Below are 21,417 nucleotides of genomic sequence, written 5' to 3' on the forward strand. Positions count from 1 at the left end.
CATTTTCTGCATCACCACCTTCATAAGCCTGACTCAATAAAGCCAAGCACAGGGACAGCAAACCATGTAAAAACATAAACCGGAGACGATATAAATTTACAGTACATTACCAAATTTCTCTAACTAGATGAGGAATTTTAACCCTTCCCCAAACGGCGGGCAAGGAGCGGAGAAACAGTTAAAATGGGGTAGCGTCATTTCCCGCTGCATTCCAACCCCATTCCCCTGTTTAACGCCACTGGTTTTGATGCTGATTGAGGTTCCTGTCTAACTCCGGTAGGAGTCTCATTAATAAATGCCACTCGGGAGGGGAGCGTTGAAGAGCAAGCATCTGCCTCTTGCCTGATAGTTTGTTGTTAAAGACTCTATGGACCTGAGGAATAACCAGTGATAGGTTAAATGTCTTCCTGCCATTTAACAGTATAGTGTGCACTCTGGTTTCTAGTTGGCATGTCTTTAGTGGCTAATGCTGGTTCTGCCACACATGGGGGTTTAGCATCTTCCTGTGACTTGTCATTATCCTCCAAGTTGGTAATTGCCTCAAGGTTGGGTTCAGTAGATCTAGACAAAATTGGCTTCTCTGTGAAGACAAGTACAATACTCAATTAATTCCTTTGGATAACAGTTGCATAGCAAAGGACGAATGCAGATGCCAGTCAGGTAGAGAATAATTTATATAGTTCAAGAAGAGCAGATAAATATTTTCATGCGCTTTCATGACTTTGCAAAAATGTTAACACTGTGAACAATGCTTTCATTATACTTTTACTATATTGGCAAACTGTTGAAAATCACTTAATGAGACTTACCAAGCAATTAGGATTTCGTGGAAAATACTGTCTTTCTTATCTAGAAGTTTGAAATGTTTGGTAATCATGTAGTTTGGTCAATCAAGTCTACTTTTTTTTCTTTTTGATTCTTTGTGGATTGGCTTTTTTGTTGTAATCGCCTTTCATCCTTGCCAATCTTCGGAGGTATTTGATATGTTCCTAGCAATCCCGGACTCTCCCTGGAATCTTAGAAACTTTGTTGACTTGATGTGTCATCCTGGTCTAAGCCTTCTCCTGTCTGTGGTTGGGTGGGGGGTAGGGGGAGCGGGCGGGGGGAGTACATTTTGTGCCAAAAGGACTCCTTTGAGGAATTGTTTGCCTAGAACAAACAATTCAACTTTTGAAAAATGTGGTCATCTTTGCATTCTGGCTTTTCTCTCTGTTTCCCACCTTCACATAGCTCAATTACTTTGCTTCCACTTGTTGAGGAAGCAAATTTGAATAATTTCAGCTAACATCTGACTGTTGGTGAACTAAGATGCTAGAGCTTGGAATAGGCAACGTTCTTGACTGCCCAGTACTGCTGGATACCTGTCTATTGTGTCCAAGCTTTTTGTCTTTGTGGACCGAGTAGGTGTGTTTTATGAAGCCCTGTGGGCCAAATGTTTAAAGCAATGCCCCTGTTAGTTTACATATATCTCAATTTGTGATGTTCTGATGCAGACGGCAGTACTAAACACGCCGGCCCCAAGGAATTCAACCAAGATAAATTAGCAGGTAAGAAATATAGGCACAAGTAAGACTGAATTGCCCAGGCTTTGAGGGCTGGGTTTCCAGGCGTACAGTTTGAATACCCCTGATCTGTATTGTCGTACTAACTGATGGTCTGAAAATCCCCTCCTTAAATCTTATCTCGGTGCTGATCTTGGCGGTCAGACACTCAGCTTTAAAATCCCGTCATGAACATTATAAATCATCAATATTTTCTTATTTTCCCAATGTTTAGATGGACAGAGGTGTTACGGACCTAAGGTGGTGCCACTGATATATTTCCATCTCATAGCTCTGTTGACGTGTAATGACGACAAAATCCTTGCAAACTACTGTGAATTTCATTAATGCCCTTTTACTGAAATCACAAAACATCATTGCCCATTTTCTGGAACTGCACCAGGCATTATGGAAGTGCAACACACTGTCATAAAAATGCCTGAAGTACAATACAACATCCCACAACCCAATGAAATAGTATAGATTATATAAAATATGATTCCAGGGAATTAATTCATAGCATCAATCGTAATCTCTAGGTGTCAATGTTGCCTCTAAATTACTCGAACTGTACTGTTGGTATTTTTCTTTCCAAATATTCTTCCCGCCATTCTGTTGACTCTTGCCAGGGTATGATTTACAGGCAATAATACCCGTTAGTACCTCACTCAAGTTTTTAAAAAGATTCATTCTCGGGATGTGGGCATTTATTGCCCATCCCGAGTTGCCCTTGAGAAAGGGGTGGTAAGCCGCCTTCTTGAGCTGCTGCAGTCCATGTGGTGAAAGTAGTCAAGTGACCATTCTTGAAATGGGCAGCTAGACCTGAGTGTCAACAGGCTTTCTGACCTTGAAGGTCTTCATCACCTCATCCAATGCTCACACCACTCATGTTTCCTGGAAGAATCCTTGGATCAGGAGTGGGAATCCTGGATGATATTTTCCCTCACTAGGAGAGGAACATTGAAACAACTTGTAGTAGACCAACTGCTGATATCAAACTATTGCAATTTATGACACTCCCAGCTTCTCTTTATTCTACATAGGTGAAAAGGGGCATGGCGAGATTTACACTTTTAACTTGACTTGGCTAGAGTTTGATCTCCGTTTAGTTTGACCTTAAGTGCATCTGGTTTGCTCACCTCTGGGAGAGCCTTATGCCATTCCTATCCTCAGTATGTAATTTCTAAGCTAGATATAAACAAACACTGACCAGTCTTAGAGCTGTTGTGGTTGGCTTAAGTGAACACTGATTCAGGGTTTTGAATCTGTTACTTGAAAACACTGCCCCAGACAACCAGTCCATAATGATTCAAATAGCAAAGACTTCCTTTGTCCAACACTAATTTCAGTGATTACATTCAAAGTATTACATAAACTCTTTACATCCTGTTGTATTGCAGTGTTGGGCCACCATCTCTCGTTGGCTTGTTGCTGGGCAGAGGTTCTTGATGCTCCAAGCTAGTGTTCTGAAGTGGGCAAGAGGAAGGTGTCCTTAAGAGTCTGATGTTTACTAATGAGAATCATTTTTTTTCCTTTTATTTACCAATCCAAAATTCACCGGTCCATTGACCCACCAGATAGTAAAGTTCACTGACCCTAAACCAATTTTTGGCAGTCATGGAGTAGTAATTACATGGAAATTTCTAGCCATGCAGATGGACTTATTTTACATCACGGTGTTGACGTTCAGTGCTGAAAGGTCAGATGACATCACGTGTAGAGAGGCACAAAGCCCCGTAGTGTCCTCAATGAATGAATTTCAGTTTTCTCCATTCCTTTTCTAATCCATAATGACACACAAGATAGATGCAGTTCGTGTTTAAAGAAGAGCATACAAGGTGTGTCATTGACAAGCAAAGCTATCACTGTACACTTTCAGGGTGGAGCTTAGAAGAAAGAAATGTGGCACAATTACATCCTTTGGGCAAGTTCTTCAGCAGTGGAGGATTTTGATGAAAGCTTTTCTGAACTCCACATTGAAGGTGGTGTAAATGATTGGGTTCACGGCACTATTGACATATCCCAGCCAGGTGAAGGCACTGTACATGGCTGTAGAGATGTAGCATTTTGTGCAGTGCATGTTGAGGATATGGGTGATGAAGAATGGCAACCAACATATAATGAAGACACCTAGAAACAAGGGAAGCAGAGATTAGTATTCAACATTGAAGACAAACTTCATTTGAAATCTGATGACACCTTTGAGGAAACTGTTTTGTTTCCAGACTCAGCTATTCAAATGTTCTCCTGGGCGGCCTCCTATCTTCCACCCTCTATAAACTTGAGCTCATCCAAAACTCTGCTGCCCCGTGTCCTAACTCGCACCAAGTCCCGTTCACCCATCACCCCTGTGCTCGCTGCCCGTATCCTAACTCGCACCAAGTCCCGTTCACCCACCACCCCTGTGCTCGCTGCCCGTGTCCTAACACGCACCGAGTCCCGTTCACCCATCACCCCTGTGCTCGCTGCCCGTATCCTAACACGCACCAAGTCCTGTTCACCCATCACCCCTGTGCTCGCTGCCCATGTCCTAACTCGCACCAAGTCCTGTTCCACCATCACCCCTGTGCTCGCTGCCCGTATCCTAACTCGCACCAAGTCCTGTTCCACCATCACCCCTGTGCTCGCTGCCCGTATCCTAACATGCACCAAGTCCTGTTCACCCATCACCCCTGTGCTCGCTGCCCGTATCCTAACTCGCACCAAGTCCTGTTCCACCATCCCCCCTGTGCTCGCTGCCCGTGTCCTAACTCGCACCGAGTCCCGTTCACCCATCACCCCTGTGCTCACTGCCCGTATCCTAACACGCACCAAGTCCTGTTCACCCATCACCCCTGTGCTCGCTGCCCGTGTCCTAACTCGCACCAAGTCCTGTTCCACCATCACCCCTGTGCTCGCTGCCCGTATCCTAACTCGCACCAAGTCCTGTTCCACCATCACCCCTGTGCTCGCTGCCCGTATCCTAACATGCACCAAGTCCTGTTCACCCATCACCCCTGTGCTCGCTGCCCGTATCCTAACTCGCACCAAGTCCTGTTCCACCATCACCCCTGTGCTCGCTGCCCGTATCCTAACTCGCACCAAGCCCTGTTCCACCATCACCCCTGTGCTCGCTGCCCGTATCCTAACACGCACCAAGCCCTGTTCCACCATCACCCCTGTGCTCGCTGCCCGTATCCTAACACGCACCAAGTCCTGTTCCACCATCACCCCTGTGCTCGCTGCCCGTATCCTAACACGCACCAAGTCCTGTTCCACCATCACCCCTGTGCTCGCTGCCCGTGTCCTAACACGCACCGAGTCCCGTTCACCCATCACCCCCCTGTGCTCGCTGACCTACATTGGCTCCTGGTCTACCACTGCCTCAAATTTATATTAATCATTCTTGTGTTCAAATTCCTCCGTTGCCTCGCCCCTCCCTATCTCTGTAACCTCCTCCAACGCTACTACCCTTCGAGAACTCTGCATTGCTCCAATTCTAGCCTCTTGTGCATCCCCAACGTCCTTCACCCCACCATTGGCGGCCGTGCCTTCAGCTGTCTCGGCTCTAAGCTCTGGCATTTCCTCCCTGAACCTCTCCGCCTCTCTCTTCTCCTAAAGGCGCTTCTTCAACCCTACCTCTTTTGTCCTACTGTCTCCTTCTTTGGCTCGGTGTCAATTTTTGTCTGGCTACACTCCTGTGAAGCGTGTTGGGATGTTTTACTACATTAAAGGTGCTATAAAACTGCAAGTTGTTGTTTAGGAACAGTTTCTGAGGTCAATGGTGTGAGATAGTTTAAAACCCCTGGGTTAATTACTAGTCCTTGTGCTGCTTGGGGAAGGAGGAATTTTGCATTGGGAATAATTGGGTTAAACAGTGGAGAAGTGAGGGTAGATGAATACTTTGGAGTTTTGCCTATCTTTGAGGATCAGGCTGTATTTATACAGAATTGTCCCTCAGGAGATTAAATGAGCTGGGCAGATTCTTGATCAGATAGGTTACATATAGTTTATGGAGCGAGTGGGCTTGATAGACTGAATGACTTTCTGTCATTCCATGAGTTCTTACATCCTACTGATTTTATTGTAGAGCCACCATGCCATCGCCATAACTTTTGATAGCCAGGCTCCCCCATGATATCATCAATCTTCAATGCTGGAAGGATTATACCTAGAGATGTAGTGGCAAATTTAGGTCTGGGTACAATGCACATCATGAATGGAATTACTTTACAAAAGAGGGGTGGGAGAATTGGGGCACACTATCACCACCCCTCGCCCCCCCCCACAATTTTTTTTTGTTGAGTTTTGACACCATTTTGTAAATTTTCCAGCATTTTGGAAATATGTATATGTGTGTGTGTGTGTGTGTATGTGTGTATTTCATATATAATCTGTATGTTTAAATTAATCAGATTGAGCACATGCTGAGGAGAGACAGGATATTGAAAGAGGTGTTCGAAGCATGGATGGAAGGTAAAAAGTTAAAGAGGGAGGAAAAGAAAGTGGGAAGCACTAACGGGGCACAAATTTCTTTACCCCCCCCCCCCCCATGAGGCGATAACCGCACCTGCCGAATTTTGCGGGAGGTTAGAGGCAGCGCTACCGGGTATCGCCCCGATCATCTGTGCCCAGAGATCATGACCTCATCTCCGGGTGCAGCGCCCTGGGAGAAAAATTTCCCCTCGCGCCCCGCAACAGCACCGGGCGATGTTACCGACTGCTGCAGGGGTCGCGAACAGTGAGGCCAGCCGCTCGCGGGGCGCCATTCAAAGGCCATCCGACATGAAAAAAATCGGCGATTTAAATTTTTTTTTTTTCTGAGTACCAGACGGGGTTGAGCGCCGCGATCGGTCAGCCCGGCTGATCGCGCAGCACTCCCGCACCCCCCCCCCCCGGTGCTCCAGCAGATGCCGAAATAAAATGCAGAGCTGGCAGCAGGGAGCCCTTCCCTTTAATTGAGGGAAGAGCCCCTGCAACGCGGCAGCGCCACGTGTGGCCACTCGTGGAGCTGCTGAGCACATCGCCCCCGGGTCGAGACATTCCCCGCCTCTCGCGCTCCTAGAGGTCAGTGGAGCCCTTGATTTAGCGCCCCACTTCCCTCTTGGAGCAAAAAATGGGAATTGCTCAAATGTTTGAAAAGGTTAGCGCCTGGCCCTACCTTTTCAAACATTTTAAACTTAGCGCCTCAAATGGCCCTCTGGGGGACTTTCTCCCCCTCTGGTTTTAAGTATAAAAACCCATCTTTTATCCCAATGTATCAGTCTGCTTATTTTAATTTTTGTAGGCAAGGCCTGGAATTATTCTCTCCCTGACAAGTATTATAACTGTATTGATTTTGTACCTCTAAATATGTTTTTAGATTACGTAAAGATTATTTCACATCTGTGGTCTTTGGTCTTGCTGAGATGATACCTATTTATTTTGTGTCTGCTCATTCAATTTTTATAATGTAGCTTAATGAATGGAATCTCTTTAATGGGGAATAAAAGTCATTTATATGTAATCACATCAGGCTGACTCCTGAGTCTAATTGAGACTGTGTAGAGAAAGCAAGGTCACAAATACAGAAACACAGTGCAGAGTATCCATTAGAACCATTGGCACGTAATGGATTGTTGTTATAGTGTCAAATCTCCTCTGTGACAGTTAACCAATTGAGCCAAATATACAGCCTTTCTACTTAAAGAAAGAAACATCCTCGAGATGTTCAAAAATGCATCACGGCCATTGAATTACTTTTGAAATGCAGTCACTGTTGTTTTGTAGAAAAACACAGCTGCCAATTTTGCTCACACTAAGGTCCCACAAACCGCAAGCGGGATATACGACTGAATTTAATCTCTTTTGGTGATGTTGGCTGAGGGATTAATGTTGGCCAGGACACTGAGGAGAAACTCCCCCTGCTGTTCTTTATTAAAAAACAAAGTGCCGTCGAATCTTTTACATCCACCTGGACAAGCAGGCGGGTGGTTTAACTTCTCATGTAAGAGATGGCACCTCACCCAAGGCAGAGGCTGAGGCTGCTGAGTCAAACTGACATGGATAGAAAGGGCTAAGGGGTGACCTAATAGTGGTCTTTCAAATTATGAAAGAGTTTTACAGTAATAGGGTAGACGTAGAGAAGATGTTTCCACTTGTGCGGGAGACCAGAATTGAGGGTCATAAGTATAAGATGGTCACTATTAAATCCAATAAAGAATTCAGGAGAAATGTCTTTACCCAGAATGTGATTAGAATATGGAAGTTGCTACCGCACGGATTAGCTGAGGGAAGCTAGATGAGCACATGAAGGAGAAAGGAATAGAAGGATGTTCTGCTGGGGTGAGATGAAGGAGGGTGAGAGGAGGCTTGTGTGGAGCATAAACACCGGCATGGACCAGTTGGGCCAAATGGCCTGTTTCTGTGCTGCCAATTCTATGTGAATGCAAGTTCTTTCTTTAACTGACTTCGCTTGAACTTTAAGATGATGACCCCTCGTTTTGGATTCCTCTACTAGATGGAAAAGTCATTTGCTAATTTCCCTATCAAATCGCTTCATTCTTTTAACACCTCCATCCAATGATCCCATAACCTCCTCATCCCGAGCGAGTGATTAGAGCTGAGATCTATTGTTGAAGCATTATTGCTAGACCTATGTTACATTTTGTAAGAAGATAGCTTGGTCACGAGGGAACGGGACTTTTTTTCCCCCCAATCCTGGGCACCAGCTGTTAGGTTTAAGCTCTTCCATATCAGTTGCAGCATTAGTGAGATAAGGTCCTTCAACTCTACTTCAGCATTGTGCTTTAGCCCAAAATTAGACAAGCAACCACCCAACCCCAATCCCCGACCACAGCAGTTTAATTTGATCCATTTCCTACATTAGTCATGCTTGTGACGCCTTTGATTGAGATTGGCAACTTAGTGCCAAATTATGAGCACTTTCTATGATGCGGGCTGCACCCAATGGGCGCTGGGTTTAGACTTTCCGAACTCATTTCGCATTGGACCCTTACAGCGAGCAGGGAGAGGGCGCTGCGACCTGGGTGTTGATGGTGAGAGGTCCACCTTCAGTAAATGTCATGGATTCCTTCCTCTCCATAGTCAGCCACGAAGCGGCACTGACCAGAGGTGAAGCATCTCGCCATTCCAGTTTAGAAGAGCAACAAGATACCAGTATGACAAATGGTGGGCAAGGAAAATGAAAGAGCACATTAGCAGCAATCCCTACTTAAAGAACTGAGTGAAGAGAGGGCAGTACTAACCGAGGACAATGGCTAACATCTGAGTTGCCTTCTTCTCCTTTTGCTGGGACAGCTTCCTTCTGCTCAAGGTCTTGAGCGAAGTTCTCGTCTTGCCGTTCGGCAGCGACTGGATTTCGAAAGGTTTGGCTGCTTTGGTTATGTCTTTGGGGTGCCCGTTCTTCTCACCTTTCACCGGGCTGTCCGCCGGTGTCGGCAGACTGGTGCTGGCGCCTTGGTTGGAGGGAGCAGGCACAGCCAGCTGGCGGTTGACCACTGCCGTTTTGAGCTTGGGCTTCTCCAGTGGGGGGCTGGCGGACGACATCATCTCCATCTCCATCTCGTCTTGGTGGTTGACCGCTTCCTGGACCAGGATCAAATATCCCAAAACAAAACCAAATAAATATGCAATGTGCATGTTAGGCCACTGAAAATAAATGCCAGTAAGAATGACCCTGTGAGGACATTGAGTAGGAATTCTACACCAAGATAACACATCATTTTTTTTTAAAAGAAGATCAGGAACAGGAGTAGGCCATTCAGCCCCTTGAGCCTGCTCCGCCATTTAGTTAGATTGTGGCGGATCTGTACCTCAACTCTACTTTCCCACCCTAGTTGCATAGCCCGTGATACTCTTTCCCAACAAAAATCTATCAATCTCAGTTTTGAAAGCTCCAATTGTCCCAGCATCTGCAGCCTATTGGGGGAGAGATGTCCAGATTTCTACTACACTGTGTGTGAAAAAGTGAAAAAGATGATGTCCCCTTGTTCTTGATTCTCCTCTCCAGAGGAAATAGTTTCTCTGCATCTACCCTATCGAATGCTTTTAACAATCACTTCTCAATCTTCTATATTCAAGAGAATACAAGCCAAGTTTGTGCAACCTGTCCTCATAACTTAGCCCTCTAAGCCCTGGTATCATTCTGGTGAATCTGCGCTGCACCCCCTCCAAGGACAGTATATTCTTCCTGAGGTAACCCTCCAGGATTGCCCAGGAGTCTCCTGGAATAGACGACAACTCTCCCGGGCACTGCTGCTAGCAACCCGGGAGAAAAGCCGAGCGTAGTACTCATTGAAACTTATAAATTTCTGACAGGATTGGACAGACTAGATGCAGGAAGGATGTTCCCGATGGTCGGGGAGTCCAGAACCAGGGGTCACAGTCTAAGGATAAGGGGTAAGCCGTTTAGGCCTGAGATGAGGAGGAATTTCTTCACCCAGAGAATGGAATTCTCTACCACAGAAGGCAGTAGAAGCCAATTCATTAAATATATTCAAGAAGGAGTTAGATATATTTCTCAAGGCTAAAGGGATCAAGGGATATGGGGAGAAGGCAGGGACAGGGTACTGAAATTGGATGATCAGCCATGATCGCATTGAATGGCGGAGCAGGCTCGAGGGGCTCCTGCTCCTATCTTCTATGTTTGTATGGCGTTTGTGCTTGCATACTTCCTTCACCCACTCTGGCGCTGGCTTCCAGTTCTAGAAACTTCTCACACGACATCTGCTGCCGCAAAACTGCCAGCAAAGACACTCAATGCAGTGACATTTGCAAATGTCGCATGATCAGATGTCACATGATCAGATGTCACATGACTAAAACCTCCAGGAACTCATCCAACCAAAGTTTGCAACCCTTCCTGAGATACGGTGCCCAGAACTGAAGGCAGTACTCCAGACGGGGTCTGATCAAAGCTCTGCAAAATTGACTAGTTACTTATTTGAAAATTATCATTTAACAAACAACTCCTTTATTTCCTCAGTTTCTTTTTATCCCATTCTCCTGAAACCAATGGCTGTACTAGGCTGCAGTATCACAGGTAGCCCTCGGATATCTCGCCCAAATGGCCATTTTTCACGTGTGATCCTGGACAGTACGTGTTTGCAAGCTATTTGACTGTGGGAGGGCATTACAGTCAAACCCAGTGCTATCCTCAGCCAGCAGACACACTTCCCAGCAGAAGTCACTGAATAATGTTCGAGGTGCAGGGGACATAGAAAGCCAGCTCTGATATTAACTTTACTGTTGCTTAGGCCCTAAGCTCTGGAATTCCCTGCCTAAACCTCTCCGCCTCTCTACCTCTCTTTCCTCCTTTAAGACGCTCCTTCAAACCGACCTCTTTGACCAAGCTTTTGATCACCTGCCCTAATTTCTCCTTATGTGAGTGTCATAATTTTGGTCTTATAACACTCCTGTGAAGCGCCTTGGGACGTTTTACTACATTAAAGGCGCTATATAAATACAAGTTGTTGCTGTTGTTCAGTAGCAGCTGAACTATTCTGAAACAGTATTCATACATCCCTTAAAAGTTTTTTTAAAAACAAGTAATTTGTTTTTCCCGACGGTTTTTCTGACCGCAGGACAGAAGCCAGGAATTTACAAGCAGCCGCCAACCTACAGAAAGGTCACTCAAAATTGATCTTGGGGTGTAACTCGCCAGACCATGTCCCCACAAGAATTGTCTGAGCAGCAGAATTAAAGGGAAAGGCCATGTTAAACACCGCTCCATGTTTGCAACTAAACCATCACACGCATACTACGGCGGTCTGACAACTCGTGAGCAACAACACGGGAGATCAGCTAGTAAGGTGCTAAACAGTAGAGAAAAGGAAAACCTGGAGCACTGCTATAACAGGCACAGGCTCAAACTGTGACAAGTGTAAGGCCGATTTCAGGAACTTACCCCGCACAAACAGTGATTTAACTATTGGAAAGGAGTTTTGAGTAGAATATTGAAGGCAAGATGTCTCATTAAAGAGACAGTGGGATGCTGTGATTGGGGTGGGGGGAGACTGTAGGTATTTCCAGATGGATGGGCAAAGGGAGACTGAATAATGCTTCTTATCAATATTTCTTCATGCAATCCTGTGAGTGGGCTTTAACGTACTGATATTGAGCTGCTGTTCACTAAACAGGGACAGAATGTAATCTATTCAGCAGTGAGTTGTGTACAAAACGTTGCAGACACTGAAAAAATATACTTTCACAGGGATGGGGGGGAGTGGTTCAGTTATCTGGGGAGACTGGAGAAGCTGGGATTGTTCTCCTTGGAGCAGAGAAGGTTAAGGGGTGATTTAATAGAGGTGTTCAAAATTATGTGGGCTTTTGATAGAGTAAATAAGGAGAAACTTGTTTCCAGTGGCAGGTGGGTCGGTAACCAGAGGACACAGATTTAAAATAATTGGCCAAAAATCCAAGAGGGGAGATGAGGAGAGTTTTTTTTACGCAGCGAGTTGTTGTGATCTGGAATGCGCTGCCTGAAAGGGCGGTGGAAGCAGATTCAATAATAACTCTCTAAAGGGAATTGGCTCGCCAGATAAAAAGGAAAAATTTGCAGGGCGATGGAGAAAGAGCGGGGGAGTGGGACTAATTGGATAGAATCTTTCATAGAGCCGGCACAGGCACGATGGGCTGAATGGCCTCCCTCTGTGCTGTGCGATTCTACTTTTAGAGCATTACTTTTAACATAGAGTTCGGATACCGTGACACTTTTACACTGATGCAATGTTCTAGCTGTGCAGGGACACAAAAGGAGCAGGAAGTCCCGGGAGACCCAAATTAACATATTTGGTCATGAGGAGAAAGATGGTCCCGCCTGTGCTTACCTAATGTTTAAAAACTAGCCAATCTACTATTCTGCATGTGGGCCCAAATAAGCATGCACTGAGCGCCTTCATCGGTGATATCTGGGCGACCCACAGTGATGCGCAGTTAGCAGTATAACTTGGGTTTTCCACCTGGATATCGCACTGGTCTGAGTTTGGTAGCTGGGGGCGCAAGTGCAATAAGTCAACAAGGTGGTAGAATTATTGACACTCACCACTTTCTTTTTATTGACAGGGAAGCTCCCGTTTGACTTCACGATGACTGTGCACAGCTTCACATCCTCTGGGTGAGTACATTTATCCTAAATATACAAATATAAAACGCTTATTCCAGCAGCGAAAGCATCTTGTGAACATTTTTTTTTCTCATTTTGCACTTTTTCCCTACACATTCCACCATCTAATTTGTAAGTTACTTTGACATCTTAAAAACATTAAAAGTACAAAGTCCTGATACCCGGGATGGCAGGAATGACGTATGAAGAGAGATTCGGTCGATTAGGCTTATATTCGCTGGAGTTTAGAAGAATGAGAGGGGATCTTATTGAAACTTATAAAATTCTAACAGGACTGGACAGACTAGATGGAGGAAGGCTGTTCCCGATGGCGGGGGAGTCCAGAACCAGGGGTCACAGTCTAAAGATAAGGGGTAAGCCATTTAGGACTGAGATAAAGAGGAATTTCTTCACCCAGAGAGTGGTGAACCTGTGGAATTCTCTACCACACAAGGCAGTTGAGGCCAATTCATTAAATATATTCAAGAAGGAGTTGGATATATTTCTTAAGTCTAAAGGGATCAAGGGGTATGGGGAGAAAGCAGGGACAGGGTACTGAATTTGGATGATCAGCCATGATCTCATTAAATGGTGGAGCAGGCTCGAGGGGCCGAATGGCCTACTCCTGCTCCTATCTTCTATGTTTCTATGTTTCTATTAAAGTAATGGGAAATGAGACATTGGATAACGGGCTCTTAAAGTGATTCATGAATTACTTTGGAGTGCAGAGTTGTCACGTTGGCAAATGAGGCAGCGATTTTGTGAAAAGTAATATCCCACAAATGGAAATGAGATGAATGACCAGGTAATGTGTTTTTGGTACTGATGTTCAGGGAGGAATTTTGGCTAGAACACCGGGAGAATTCTCTGCTCTTCAAATAGCACCATGGGATCCATTTAACGTGCAATTGAACCATCAGGGCCATAGAGGCAGCACCTTGGTTTAATATCCTGACTGAAGAATGTTCCCTCCAGCAATGCAGCACTCCCTCATGTAAGAAATCATGAATTGGAAGAAATAACTTGGGACAAAACAGTCTCTTCCGACTGGTGTTAGAATAACTGGATGGACGCTTAGGGCTGGATTTTCATTCAGCAGTCGGGAAGGAGGCGGGACTACAATTTTCAGGTTTTAGTCCCGCCTCCATCGAGATGCAGCCAATCCACGTGATTTTCCCTTGATTGATCTTGTTGAGCCCGCCCAGCGGGCTCAGCAGGCCAATTAAGGGCCATCCAACAACAGGTGACGTCACAGACTGAAATTTCATCTGTCAAGACACGTTGGCAGATGAAATATCAGCGTTTCACTGCTGTTTGAAGCTGTCAAACACTGACAGTCTTACTTCTAACCTGAGTCCTTCTACGCAGACTCAGTTAGAACTCTCGCCGGCACTGAAAGCTGCAGGCTGTTTCTTTTGACAGCTCGCAGCCATTCAGCTTTCAGTGCCGGCTGAATGATGGACTCCCGATGCCTAGAGGAAGAAAGGCTGTTAAGGTAAGTACAGGTAATTTAAACTTCTTTACACACTTTAGACACACCAAACGCACTTACCTTTGCACTCATGCACCCATCACTCACCTGAACACCGTCATCTCGACCCCTCCAAGTCCTTCAACCCGACGGCCCACCTGCTCTAACCTGGCGTGGTTTGGAGCCGTCAGGAATCCCACACGACACCCTTCAAAATAGGGATTAGGCTAAAAACTGCCTGTTAACTACCTGTTAACAGGCAGTTAATTGGCACTAATCCCTTCCCGCCTCAGGTCGGCGGGTCCCAGTGTGGGGCGGGTACCCGCCTCCTTTGAAACTTACGTGGAGGCGGGTTTTGGGCAGGATGGTGTCGGGACCCCCGAATTCGGGATTTTTGCCCCCCCCGCACGCCTAAAAGCCCGCCTCACAGCACACTGAAATTCAACCCCTTAGACTTTGCTGATGTTCTCGGTTCCCTGCGGATGTTCTAACATTCTGCACCGTGGCGGTGACCTTGTTTCCAGACCAGCTGTCTGCTGTTTGTGTGCCAGAAAGGTTGTTGACTGTATCTTTGATAATCTACCCTCGACCCGCCCCTAAAAAGAGAGTAAAAGAGATATCTAAAGAGCTTTCAGCACAGACGGTGAAGGGAAGGGAAGAGCTGTTCGGGCACCCCAGCCGTCTGTCTGATCGGGACCGGTACCAGCTGCTTGTCACGGTCGTATGTCTATCTTGATTGCGTGTTGTACTTAACTTAAACTGCCGCTCTTTAATAAAAAGCCTTACAACTCCTAAGACCCTTTGGGTAATGTGCGTGTGACCTGTGACCCAAATCTTACACTCAATACCACACTGGAGTGGCAGCCAAGACTATGCCCCTAAATCCTTGGACGGGGCTTGAACCCGGAACCGTACAGGAAAATTGGGCAAGTATGCAACGATCGCCCTGCGGCAACAATTTACCTTTAATGGCGCCTGGATTTCCGACTCAAACCTGCTGCTCCTCTTCGTGTTCACGCGCTTTCTCCTTTTCCGCAGCACTACGTAAATCTGGACGTACACCAGCAGTGTGACAATGAAGGGGATGTAAAATGAGAAAATGGACGAGTAGACAACAAAGTCAGGACTGATAATGATGCAGATGGTATCGTCCCTGGTGTCTGTAATTTAGAAATGATTCAAAGATTATTCACACTTACACTGAACGGAACTGTTGCATAATATTGCTCCGAGTTTGGCTCATTGGTGCAAAAAGGAACATCAGTGACTACTGTTGCTAGGCATTCATTATTTTCTAATCTAGAAATCCTCTTGGCCGTGAACAACAGTTGCATCTGCTCAGCATCTCCTCCTGTCCATAATTTCAAAGTAAAGTCGGCCGGTGTACAAAACTCTTGTCTTTTTCATTAAAATCAGCAATGAGGCGTTTCAACACCCCTCCCTTCCCCCCATGAAAGACTTGCATTTATATCACGCCTTTCACTACCTCAAGACGTCCCAAAGTGCTTTACAGCCAATGAAGTACTTTTTGAAGTGTAGTCACTGTTGTAATGTGGGAAACGCGGCAGTCAATTTGCGTACAGCAAGCTCCCACAAACAGCAATGTGATCATGACCAGAGAATTGATTTTTTTGGTGTTGGTTGAAGGATAAATATTGGCCCCAGGACAACGGGGAGAACTCCCCTGCTCTTCTTCAAAATAGTGCTTTGGGATCTTTTACATCCACTTGAGAGGGCAGACAGGGACTCGGTTTAAGGTCGCAGCCGAAAGACGGCACCTCCGATAGTGCAGCACTCCCTCAGCACTGCACTGGCGTGTCAGCATGAATTTTGTGCTCAAGTCTCTGAAGTGGGCCTTGAACCCACAAACTCTGACTCAGAGGTGAGGGTGCTGCCCTCCGAGCCACGGCTGGCACTACCGTAGGAACTGGGAACTGGCATCCTACCACCTTGCGGCATCGTAAACTGATGCATCAGCATCCTCTCTCACTGGACTGAAGCTCAGGGTTTAATTTCCATTCAAGCAAAATTATTTTGCACAATATTCATAGTTGTTTAATGGCTAATGGCTGCAGTAAAATATTACAATAAGGGATTTGATGCAAATACCTTAGTCAGTTAGCTATCAGAGAGATTTAAACCCTCAGAGAAAAAAGAAATTTAACTGACGGAACTTTAAGTAGCACTTGATATTCCAACCACACAAAAGGAACAAGTGAAATTATCTGACTGAAATCAATTATTTATTGGAACTATAGATTTTTTTGTTCCTTCTAAGAAATGCTTGACCTCCAATTTGGCAACTGTCCACAGTGACAAGATTGAAAGTATTTTTTATTCATTAGCAAGGCCAACATTTATTGCCCATCCCTAATTGCCCTTGAGAAGGTGGTGGTGAGCTGCCGCAAGGTGGTATAATGACAGTTCCCAGTTCCTACTATAGTGTCAGCTGTGGCTCAGTGGGCAGCACTCTCGCCTCTGAGTCAGAAGGTTGTGGGTTCAAGTCCCACTCCAGGGACTTGAGCACAAAATCCAGGCTGACACTCCAGTGCAGTGCTGAGGGAGTGCTGCACTGTCGGAGGTGCCGTCTTTCGGCTGCGGCCTCAAACCGAGTCCCTGTTTGCCCTCTCAAGTGGATGTAAAAGATCCAATACTACTATCCGGAAATCTCTCTTAACCGGCAAAATTCAGGAGTAGGTTCAGGTAAGTTTTACTTCATATTAGTGGCCGTGTAACCGGGGTTCCTGGATCTGTGGCCGTGTAACCGGAGTTCCTGGATCTGTGGCCGTGTAACCGGGGTTCCTGGATCTGTGGCCGTGTAACCGGAGTTCCTGGATCTGTGGCCGTGTAACTGGGGTTCCTGGATCTGTGGCTGTGCAACAGGGACTCCTGGATCTGTGGCCGTGTAACCGGGACTCCTGCACCTGTGGCCGTGTACGGGGCTCTCGTACCTTGGTAAGTATACCTCTCGGTAGTCCGGACTTTTTGATGAACCGGCACCACGCCGGTCCCGTCGGTGCCGGATAAAAAAGAGTTTCCTGTATTTTGAAGAAGAGCAGGGGAGGTCTCCCCGGTGTCCTGGCCAATATTTATCCTTCAACCAACATGGACTGCAGCGGTTCAGTGCTGTTAGGGAGGGAGTTCCATGATTTTGACCCAGCGACGATGAAGGAGCAGCCAATATATTCCCAAGTCAGGATGGTGTGTGACTTGGTGAGGAACTTGGAGGTGGTGGTGTTCCCATGCGCCTGCTGCCCTTGTCCTTCTAGGTGGAAGAGGTTGTGGGTTTGGGAGGTGCTGCCGAAGAAGCCTTGGCGAGTTGCTGCAGTGCATCTTGTAGATGGTACACACTGCAGCCACGGTGTGTGTGTGCGCGGGTGCTTGTGCGCGTATTTCTGTGTGTACGAGGGAGTGTGTGCGTCTGTGTGTTGAGTGTGGATTTTATAGCTTCGTAGAAAGCACAGTACAGAATGAGGCCATTCAGCCCATTGCAGCAGTGCCAATGCTAACTCTTCAATTGGAGCCATATAATCTAACCCCCTATCTCTGTATCAGTTTATATTCTTCCTGTTCAAACATTTTAACATTCTTCAAATCAATCCTAGCTGCTTCTTTTGAAGATGAACATCTAACTGTTCTCCTAGCAGGAACAGAACAACACATCAAATAAGAAAACGAGGACATTTTATTCAATTAAAACGTGTTTCTACCTGTGTCGTTCAGTCCAAATAGTAAGGGGCAGGATATGGCAAAGGACAAGGCCCAGACAGTGGCGATCATAACGGTGACTCTTCGCCTAGAGCTGTACCGGGTATTATAAAGCATCGGCATGGCAACAGCAGTGTACCTGCAACATGAGACAGCACAAGAGGATTATTAAGGAAGTGGCTAAAGCAGCATGTACAGTAAACCTTTTTATCCAACTCCCTGCTCCATTTTGCTTGTGCACTTTTATGTCAGAACCTTTTAAATTTTAAAGATTTGACTGTGTGGAATTCAAATCTTAGCTTACTTTCCGATTATAAAGCAACAATCAAATCGGAGTAATTCCATTCTCTACTTACAGACAGATTTATATAGAGAGTATGAAAGCAAGAGATGGGCAGAAAGAGAAACCCCCACACACACACACACACACAAACACGCAAGAAAAAGAAAGAGACAAACACATAGGCAGATAGACACAGACATACACTGGTAGAGAGAGAGAGGCACAGCCAGACAGACATACAGAAACATGCACACCTTGACAAATAGATTGATAGAAATGTTGGGGTAAATTTTCACCTTCACCTCCTGGGCAGTAATCTGTCCGAATGGATCACCTATCTGTTATAGAACCAGCCAGATTTTATGGCAACATAGGAACAGGAGGAGGCCATTCAGCCCCTCGAGCCTGTCCTGCCATTCAACTAGATCATGGCTGATCTGTATTTTAACTCCATCTACCTGCCTTGGTTCCATAAGCCTTAATACCCTTACCCAACAAAAATCTACCAATCCCAGTTTTGACATTTTCAATTGACTCCAAACCTCAACAGCTTTTTGGGGGGAACGAGTACCCTTTGTGTGAAGATGTGCTTCCTGACATCACCCCTGAACGGCCCAGCTCTAATCTTGAGGTTCTGGACGCTCCCCGCCTCCCCCCACCGCCCCCCGACCCCCCCCTCGCCACCCTTGTTCTGGACTCCTCCCGCCAGAGGAAATAGTTTCTCTCTCTCTACCCTGTCAACTCCTTTAATCATCTTAAACACCTCAATTAGATCAATGGGATGAAAATCGGTCGGGTTCTGTCATGGACAGGCGATCTGCTCCGCCATATTACTGCCGAGGTGGCGGAAGTGAACTTCACCCCCACAGACACTTTCATATTAAGATTTGCCGGTCACTGGTTATTCCATGGGTTGAAGAACGGTACAAGTCTCATAAACGATTGGTTGGAGCCATTGATCCATTTTCTTGCTCGACGAACTCTCTAAAGCTACATGTAAAGATAGAAATCGCATATATCTAAAGCTAGTGGTCTCCAGGTTCACTGATGATCTTCTCAAATCTCCCGGTTTCAGTGAGACTCCGGGAAAGTGTGCCGTGAAACCTGTGGGTGATGCTGGTGCCTGGTGAGGCTCCGTTGGGCATTCTCTCATCTCCAGCACAGCAGGGCAGGCAAGTGATTATTGTAATCAATCAAACGTTCCAAAACACAACAACATCTGCATGTTATTTTAAACGGATAAAAACGGAAAATCTGTAATGCACTAAATTTGCTAATTATATCGTGGCAGTTTGAGAATTGGAATAAAAATCTGGAAATAAAAAGTTGTGTCAGTGAAAGCGACCGTGAAGCTGTTGGATTGCCGTAAAAAACCAACTGGTTCACTGATGTCCCTTTAAGGAAGGAAACCTGCCGTCCTTGCCCGGTCTGAGCCTTTCTGTGACTCCGGTCCCCACGCCAACATGGTTGACTCTTAACTGCCCTCTGAAGCAGTCTGGCAAGCCACTCAGTTGTAGCAATCCGCTACTAGCGGTTCAAGAATACCACTTTCTCAAGGGCAACTAGAGGTGGGCAATAGATGCTGGCCTTGCCAGTGATGCCCGCATCCCGAGAACGGATGAAACATCCAAACCCCTAGTTTAGCGCCACCGTTCTGTGACAGGCGGTCACACCTGCAGCTGCCACACATCTACCACTAGGCGGGGCTTGATATGTTCGCAGATTGCAAACCGTATACAGGAAACTCTCGTTTAAACGGCACCTAAATATCCAGAATTCTCTATTAACCGGCAAAATTCTCGCTCCGAAAACAACACCTCAATAACCGGCAATGTTGCCAAGTCCGAGTCCGAGTCTCCCGCGGTAGCCGAGTTAGTCAGTGGGGGTAGTTCTCCAAATTGCCACTACTCGGCTTCTTGGCGCTGTCGGAAGCCGGAACACCACAATAACAGGAGTCTGACTCTCCCGCGCTGCCGGTAGTCTCTTCTGATCTGCCATTTTACAGGGGTACTGTGTGTCTCCCACGCTGCTGGTAGTCATTGCATTGCATTGCCCTCAACTGGCAGTACTGTACTTAATCAAGCATCTTCCACCATCCATTTAACACAACATTCTGTAGGTGAGTACCCAATTACTGTATACCGCACATTTCTTGATTTTTTTATTTTTCTTTGTTAAAAATAGCCTCGGTAGATAACCCTCTCCGTCATCCGGAATTTTTGATCAATCGGCAACACGCCGGTCCCGTTGGTGCCGGATACCAAAGAGTTTCCTGTACCTACAACTGCAGAGCGATATTGCAAATGCATACGTTACCTGTCGATGCTAATGGCACAAAGGTTAAGGATACTTGCTGTGCACATCATGACATCAAGAGTCACAAAAATGTTACAATGGATCCTGCTGAATCTCCACTCTCCCACCACCTTGGAACATAAAAATAAACACAGAGCTCAGTGTGAATGGAAATGATAGTGACAGCTTCACAAATTAGAAATACCTCAAGTTACACAGCATCTCACCTGGTTAAAGCCCTTCACGTGATGAAGTGCAATCACTGTTGGTATGTCGGCAAACACAGCATCCATTTCTGCCCCAGCATCGCCCGTCAAACAACCATGTGGCAAATAACCAGTTAATCGGTCTCTGTTTTGGTGGTGCTGTGGGACAGGATATGGGGAAAACATCCTGTTGTTGTTCAAATAACCCCATGGGATCTTTTAACCACCTGCACTAGCAGACAGGGCCCTCGATGTGATGCCTTTTGAAAAAAAAAACGCAGCTCCAGCAATGCGGAACCCCCTCAGTAAAAGAAAGACTTGCATTTCTATAGCGCCTTTCACAACCTCAGGACGTCCCAAAGCGCTTTACAGCCAATGAAGTCGTTTCTGAAGTGTAGTCACTGTTGTGATGGTGGAAACACAACAGCCTATTTGTGCACAGCAAGCTCCCACAAACAGCAATGTGATAATGACCAGACAATCTGTTTTTGTTATGTTGATTGAGGGATAAATATTGACCAGGACACCAGGGATAACTCCCCTGCTCTTCTTCCAAATAGTGCCGTGGGATCTTTTACGTCCACCTGAGGGGGCAGACGGGGGACTCGGTTTAACGTCTCATCCGAAAGACAGCACCTCTGACAGCGGCGACCCTCCCTTAGGGCTGCACTGGGATTGTCAGCCTAGACTTTGTGCTCCATGCTCTGTGAGTGGGGCTTGAACTCACAACCTTCAGACTCAGAGGTGAGTGTGCTACCCACTGAGTCATGGCTGACACTGTAATGGCACTACAACACTGGAGTGTCAGCTTGGATTATGAAGCCAATCTT

At 46.1% G+C, this 21,417-nt stretch overlaps 1 protein-coding gene across 1 annotated transcript; it reads right to left on the reverse strand.

Moving 5' to 3' along the window:
* Positions 1-72: 72 nt before the first annotated feature.
* LOC147080678 (D(2) dopamine receptor B-like) lies at positions 73-20,526 on the reverse strand. Its single transcript, XM_085981125.1, has 6 exons — positions 20,403-20,526; positions 17,806-17,942; positions 15,059-15,255; positions 12,565-12,651; positions 8,768-9,107; positions 73-3,671 (listed from the first exon to the last, which is right to left on the reverse strand). The coding sequence occupies exons 1-6, from the start codon at positions 20,450-20,452 to the stop codon at positions 3,475-3,477; spliced, it is 1,008 nt and encodes a 335-aa protein (XP_085837251.1). The 5' UTR covers positions 20,453-20,526; the 3' UTR covers positions 73-3,474.
* Between the last annotated feature and the right edge of the window lie 891 nt (positions 20,527-21,417).

The sequence above is a fragment of the Somniosus microcephalus genome, unplaced genomic scaffold (assembly GCF_052327205.1).
Source record: "Somniosus microcephalus isolate GS21.2 unplaced genomic scaffold, FLI_Smic_1.0 scaffold1267, whole genome shotgun sequence".
In the NCBI taxonomy this organism is placed as follows: Eukaryota; Metazoa; Chordata; class Chondrichthyes; order Squaliformes; family Somniosidae; genus Somniosus; species Somniosus microcephalus.

Bases quoted from the DNA above. Each gene is read 5' to 3' on its own strand.
- LOC147080678 (XM_085981125.1), bottom strand. From the start codon at position 20,452: ATGATGTGCACAGCAAGTATCCTTAACCTTTGTGCCATTAGCATCGAC. The intron at 17,943-20,402 runs GTAACGTATGCA...CTCATGTTGCAG, and splicing joins TGTGCCATTAGCATCGACAG to GTACACTGCTGTTGCCATGC. The intron at 15,256-17,805 runs GTAGAAACACGT...TCTAAATTACAG, and splicing joins ATTTGGACTGAACGACACAG to ACACCAGGGACGATACCATC.